This window comes from Cebus imitator, unplaced genomic scaffold, assembly GCF_001604975.1.
Source record: "Cebus imitator isolate Cc_AM_T3 unplaced genomic scaffold, Cebus_imitator-1.0 Scaffold117, whole genome shotgun sequence".
Classification (NCBI taxonomy): domain Eukaryota; kingdom Metazoa; phylum Chordata; class Mammalia; order Primates; family Cebidae; genus Cebus; species Cebus imitator.
Genome location: NW_016107432.1, coordinates 9,205,722 through 9,211,974, shown reverse-complemented (window position 1 = coordinate 9,211,974; position 6,253 = coordinate 9,205,722). Strand labels below are relative to the sequence as shown.

The 6,253-nt window shown below is 45.4% G+C and overlaps 1 protein-coding gene across 1 annotated transcript in view; it reads right to left on the bottom strand.

The window, feature by feature from the left end:
* OTOP1 (otopetrin 1) overlaps window positions 1–6,253 on the bottom strand; it is a 37,511-nt gene that overhangs the window by 10,427 nt on the left and 20,831 nt on the right. The window contains exons 4-5 of the mRNA XM_017539166.2: window positions 5,999–6,129; window positions 547–1,484 (exon numbers count right to left, since the gene is read on the bottom strand). Coding sequence (XP_017394655.1) covers window positions 547–1,484; window positions 5,999–6,129 — 1,069 coding nt within the window. The remainder of the gene's footprint in view (window positions 1–546; window positions 1,485–5,998; window positions 6,130–6,253) is intronic.

The window sequence follows — 6,253 nt, the reverse complement described above, 5'->3', positions numbered from 1 at the left end:
ATGTAGGTGATGGGGAGGAAGGCAGCAAATCACACTGCCACATGTGTACCTATGCAACAATTTTGCATGTTCTTCACATGTACCCCAAAACCTAAAATACAATAAAATAAATAAATGGGAAATAAATAAATAAATAAATAAATAATATGGTAGCTATACACCATCGAATATTGCACAGCCTTAAAAAAGAATGAAATCGCATTCTTTGCAGCAACTTGGATGGAACTGGAGTCCTTATCCTAAGTGAATTAACACAGGAACAGAAAACCAAATACCGCGTGTCCTCTAAGTGGAAGCCAAACACTGAGTGCTCATGAACACAAAGATATGAACAATAGACACCACTAGGGACTACCAGAGTGGAGAGGCGGAAGAAACCTACCTATGGAGTACTGTGCTCACTACCTGGATGGCGGGATCATTTGCGCACCAAACCTCAGCAACACGCAATCTACCCATGTAACAAACCTGCATGTGTACCTGTTGAACTGAAAATGAAAGTTGCAAATAAAATTAAAAGAATAAGAATAACTTGGTGCAGATTACCGAAATATTACAGAAGAACAAGAAGGCTGCAATATTCTTCAAGACTTTTCTCTTGGCGTTGCCCTGTAAGAAACAGAGAAGGCAGGATGGGCTTGGGCTCTCTCCCCAGCTGCTCTCCTCCTGCTTCTCGTCCTCCCTGCCACAGCCTTCTCTCACATGCACATTTCCATTGGCTGCTGGTGGTGTGTCTGTGCCCCGGGGAGCCACATCTTCAGCCACGCCTCCACTCTTGAGGCAGGAAGAAGCAAGGGGCATGGTGTTGCCATTGCAGACGGTGACCACCCGAAGGGTTTGGATGTCCTCAGATAGTTTTTCAGGCTCTCGGTGAATGGACTCAATGATGAAGAGGTTCTGGATGTATTTCTCCAGGATCACAAGGATGGAGTAAGGCAGGTTGTACCAGGTGTAGCTGGGGTGGTTCTCTGCACAGAGGATGGCCAAGATTGAGCCCCAGGAGATAAGCCAGGAGCCAGAGGCAGTGCCCACCAAGAGGTCCGAGTCCAGTTTGCGGGCCGGATTTTTGGACTCGTCCAGTGATTTCTCATCCATCCTGTAAATCTGGATTCCAGCCAGCCCTGCAGCCCCCATCAGCATCAGCAGGGTGATGGCATACAGGTAGAACATGATGAGTGCCGACTCGCTCTTGGTCTTGGAGCGCCCAATATGAATCAGGTACACCACCACCACACCAATGGTGGCGGCCAGCGCAGTCAGGCCCAGGGCTGCACCCACCACGACCCCATCAGACTTGAACTGCATCTTCTGATGCTGATGGCTGTCAACTTTGCGCCCGATGTTCTTCCATAGGACATAGAGCATGGTGGAGGCCAGGATCTGATACTCTATGTTGAAGGGGTAGAGGTAGTAGATCCCGTGGGAGATGGCAGTGCAGAGAGTTGGGGGCGTGCAGTTACACTGAGGTGTGTGGTCATCCAGAACTGGGGGAGACAGGTAGAACACATGGGAGGGCGATTAGCGTGTGCCAGGGGAGGCAGAAAAGCCCCGAAAACCATTTCCACTGCCGATTCATGCTTGGTCTTCCCACCAGATTACAAGCTTTATCATGTCATGGCTTATTATCATGTTTAATATCATGGCTAACTTGATAGCCATGAGTATCCCAAAGCATAGTCATTACCTCAATCACATTTATTTGGCAGGTTGCCAAAGACAATAGAGACGATGACTGTATTGCTGTAAGAAGTAGATATGCAGATGAGAGATAGCTGGATAGACAGACACACAGATGGAAAAAATCTGGAAGGACACAAACTAAAAATGTTAGCAGTGGTTACCTCTGGGTGGAAAATGACGGGTGATTTTTAATCTCTTCTAGATTTTGCTTCCCTGTATTTTCTAACTTTTCTAAATTTACATGTGGATTTTTTTTTTGTCTTTTTGTTTTTTTCCTTTTTGTGGAGAACGGGGTCTCGCTATATTGCCCAGGCAGGTCTCGAACTCCTGGGCTTAAGCTATCCTCCCGCCTCTGCCTCCCTAAGAGCTGGGATTACAGGCGTGAGCCACAGCACCCGGCTACATGTGGATTTTTAAAATTAGTTTTAAAAAATACTTTGTAAATGCTATTTTTAATTATCAAAAGATATGCCTTTTATGACTCCAGTGCTAGCAAGCGTGCAGGAGGCGGGTGCTCTCCAACACCAGTGTGGGGAAAGCAAATGGGCACCACCTTCTGGAAGACAAGCTGGTGGCAGTATTGTAGGGCCCTCTTCACAGGATGGGAGATGCTTCAAGTAAATGATGAAACATGTCACCAAAGCCCTAAAGGCGATACCCTCTCTGACCCATAATTCCATCTACCCTTCTACTCAAAGGGACAAATAAAAAGTGTAATCAAAGAGTCAGGTAAGACCAGGCACGGTATCTCAGGCCTATAATCCCAGCACTTTGGGAGGCTGAGGCGGGTGGATCACTTGAGGTCAGAAGTTTGAGACCAGCCTGGCCAACATGGCGAAACACCGTCTCCATTAAAATTACAAAAATTAGCCAGGTGGGTGTTATGCCTGTAATGCCAGCTACTTGAGAGGCTAACGCAGGAGAATCGCTTGAACTTGGGAGGCAGAGGTTGCAGCGAGCCAAAATCACGCTGCTGCACTCCAGCCTGGGCAACAGAGTGAGACTCAGTCTTGAAAAATAAAGATAAAAAAAGAGACAGGTAAAATTGTGTGTGTGCGTGTGTGCATGTGTGCGTGTGTGTGCGTGTGTGTGAGAGAGAGAGAGAAAGAGAGAGAAAGAGAAAGAGAAGAAAGAGAAAGAGAGAGAAAAAACCACTTCAGTGTCCAACAATTTAGAAATTGGTAAGAAAATTTTAGTATATCCCAACAATGGGATAGTAGACAGGCACTGCGGATTATAATTGAGATGTGCTTTATGGTTTTTGTTATCTTTGGTGTGTGTTTGTTTGTTTGCTTGTTTTGAAACACAGTCTCCTTCTGTTGCCCAGGCTGGAGTGCTGTGACACAATCTCCACTCACTGCAACCTCCGCCACCTGGGTTCAGGCAATTCTCCTGCCTCAGCCTCCCAAGTAGCTGGAACCACAACGGGTCTCTGACCCACCACCACACCCAGCTAGTTTTTATATTTTCTGTAGAGACAGAGTCTGCCATGTTGGCCAGGTTGGTCTTGAACTCCTGAGCTCATGCTATCTGCCCACTTCTGCCTCCCAAAGTACTGGAATTAAAGGCATGTGCCACCACACCCAGCCAGGATGTGTTTTAATAATGTAAGAAAGTAATCCCATTAAAAGGAAATTGGAAAAAAGTAAGAACAAACTGTATATATTTTTAAATGTAAGCCACAACCCAATATCAGGCTGTAAAATCAGGTAGCAACCAACTGTTTTGTAGCAGAATAAATTGGCAGTGGACTAGAACAGGATAGAATGGAGTGGAATCAACAATGAGAAAATTTGAGAGTGTCTCTGATATAGTAAAACTAAGTATTATTTTGTCATACACACACATATTTATGTGTTGGTTGCAATGTAAAATCTGCCTCTTATTATAGGTTTTATACTAACATTTGATAAAAAAAATCAAATGTTAGTATAAAATCAACTAACAATAAATGGCACACTATTAAAAAAATAACCAAACATTCACAGCATTGACTGCATTTCTGGGTAAGTGCTGTGGATTTTTTTGAGATGGAGTCTCACTCTGTCACCCAGGCTGGGTGCAGTGGCATGATCTTGGCTCACTGCAACTTCCACTTCCTGGGTTCAAGCGATTCTCCTGCCTCAGCCTCCCGAGTAGCTGGGACTACAGGCATGTACCACCACGCCCAGCTATTTTTTGTATTTTTAGTAGAGACAGGGTTTCACCATGTTGGCCAGGATGCTCTCCATCTCTTGACCTCATGATCCACCCGCCTCGGCTCTCAAAGCACTAGGATTACAGGTGTGAGCCACCGCGCCCAGCCCAGATTTGTTTTTCTTCACACTTTGTCATTTAGTTAATGATATGTAGATATTACTTATAAAATCTGAGAAAAGCTACATAGTAGCATTAATGTTACTTTCACAGAACATGATGCAATTTTCTTTCTCTTTTTTTCTTTCTTTTTCTTTGTTTTGATACAGGGTCTCCGTCTGTTCCCAGGCTGGAGTGCAGTGGCACAAACACAGCTCACTGCAGCCTTGACCTCCCAGCCTCAAGTGATCCTCCTGCGCCAGCCTCGCGTGTGGTTGGGACCACAGCCCGTGCCACCATGCCTGGCTTTTTTTGGCAGAGATGGAGATTTCCCTCTGTCGCCCAGGCTGGTCTCAATTTTCTCGGCTGAAGCGATCCTCCTGCTTTAGGATTACAAGTGCTCGGATTATAGGCATGAGCCACTGCACTCGGCAATAATCTTCAATTCATACAGGGTTTCCCTGGCACTTAAAATTCAACACGGTGTTATGCAGAAGACAAGGGAAGAAATCAGGAGGAAACGTTCAGATTAACAGAATGTTAGATCTGACAGCGTCCTTTTGTAGAAAATTAATCCAACCTCATCTTTCACAGAGGGTCTTGAAGCCAGATTGCTGGGATTCAAATCATGGCTCAATCACATATTCACTATGTTACCCTGGGCTAACTTCTCTGTGGCTTGATGGCTTTATCCAGATGAGATTAATATTGCCCATCTGAGGCCAGGTGCGGTGGCTCACACTTGTAATCCCAACACTTTGGGAGGCCGAGGCGGGTGGATCACAAGGTCAGGAGTTTGAGAACACCCTGGTCAACATAACGAAACCCCGTCTCTACTAAAAATACAAAAATTGGCTGGGCATGGTGGTACATGCCTGTAGTCCCAGCTATTCGGGGAAGCTGAGGCAGGAGAATCACTTGAACCCAGGAGGCAGAGGTTGCAGTGAGCTGAGATTGCACCACTGCACTCCACCTTGGGTGATAGGGAGAGACTCCATCTGAAAAATGAAAAACTTACCTACCTGAGAGTGTAAACTTCCAAGAACAGTGTCAGACACTCAGCAAGTGCTTAATAGCAATTTATTTTTGTTATTATTGTCACTGCTGCTACTGATATTGATACCAAGGAGGACATGAGGCCCAAACACTAAGAGTGGCTGCTGGTTGGAGGTGGTGATCGCGTTGACTCTACCCCACTGATGAGGAAACAGGTTCAAAGTGACTTTCCAGGACAGCCAAGGGTTATGTAGCTGGCATAGACTTGCTGCACGGTAAAACCAGAAGGGATCTTTGCAAGCGCATGATTTAGACACCCTCATTTTACAAATGAGAAAAGGGAGGCTCAGAGAGATTAAATGTCTTTCAAATGTCACACAGCTCGTACATGGTAGGAACAAGCCTGAGACACCCAGTTCCCTGCCCCACATCCTCCTTGGCCTGAATGTTCTAACACAGAAGTGACATATTGTAAAATGCTAGAGGATTTTAGAAGAAAATGGAAAGATTAACCCAACAGGCTCTCAAATACAAGCAAGGGGGAACAGCCATCAGCTAGAATTAAAAGCAAAGTACAGTTAGATTAAAACTTTAAATGAACTACAGCCAATTAACCACAACCTACCATTAAACTTGTATGAATTTTTAAAAGCCATACTTTTACCAGAAAGAACTGGTAATAGAGGCTTAATTAAAAACACAAGCAGAGGCAACCATCAATCTTCTGTAGTTGAAAACAAAGACCTTTATTTCTGCAGCAAACTGGACCATGAGAAATGGCCATCAGAATGATCACTGTGGGTCTTCCAAGTCCCTGAGTCATGGAAGAAATCTTTAATTATGCTCAGCACATAACACTTATGAGAGATTCAGGTTTTGGAAGATTTTCAACAACAGGGCCTGTCTGGCTGGTGCTGAGTTGGGTGGCCTGCAATTCTTTGGAACCTGCAGTCTTATCTCTGAAACCTACAGGTTTCCAAGATATTCCAACATGGCAGAAGGGCTACTCACCTCTCTCACCACTCACCTGTTGTTATGTTCCCAAAGCCCAGAGTAATGAGCCGTTCCTTGTGCTCATTGAGTTGGTGCTTTGACTCATTGAGGACACCGTTGGCCCACAAAAGCAGGTTGGTGAACACCGAGTGGATCACCCCAAACCTGAAAAACACCAAGACTCAGTTCTCAAGCAGCCCTGGGAAAGCCTCGAGCCCCATGGGGTGAGACAGACGTGTGCACACGATCACACGGCTCCTTCTCAGACATGGTTTCTGGTTTCACCTGG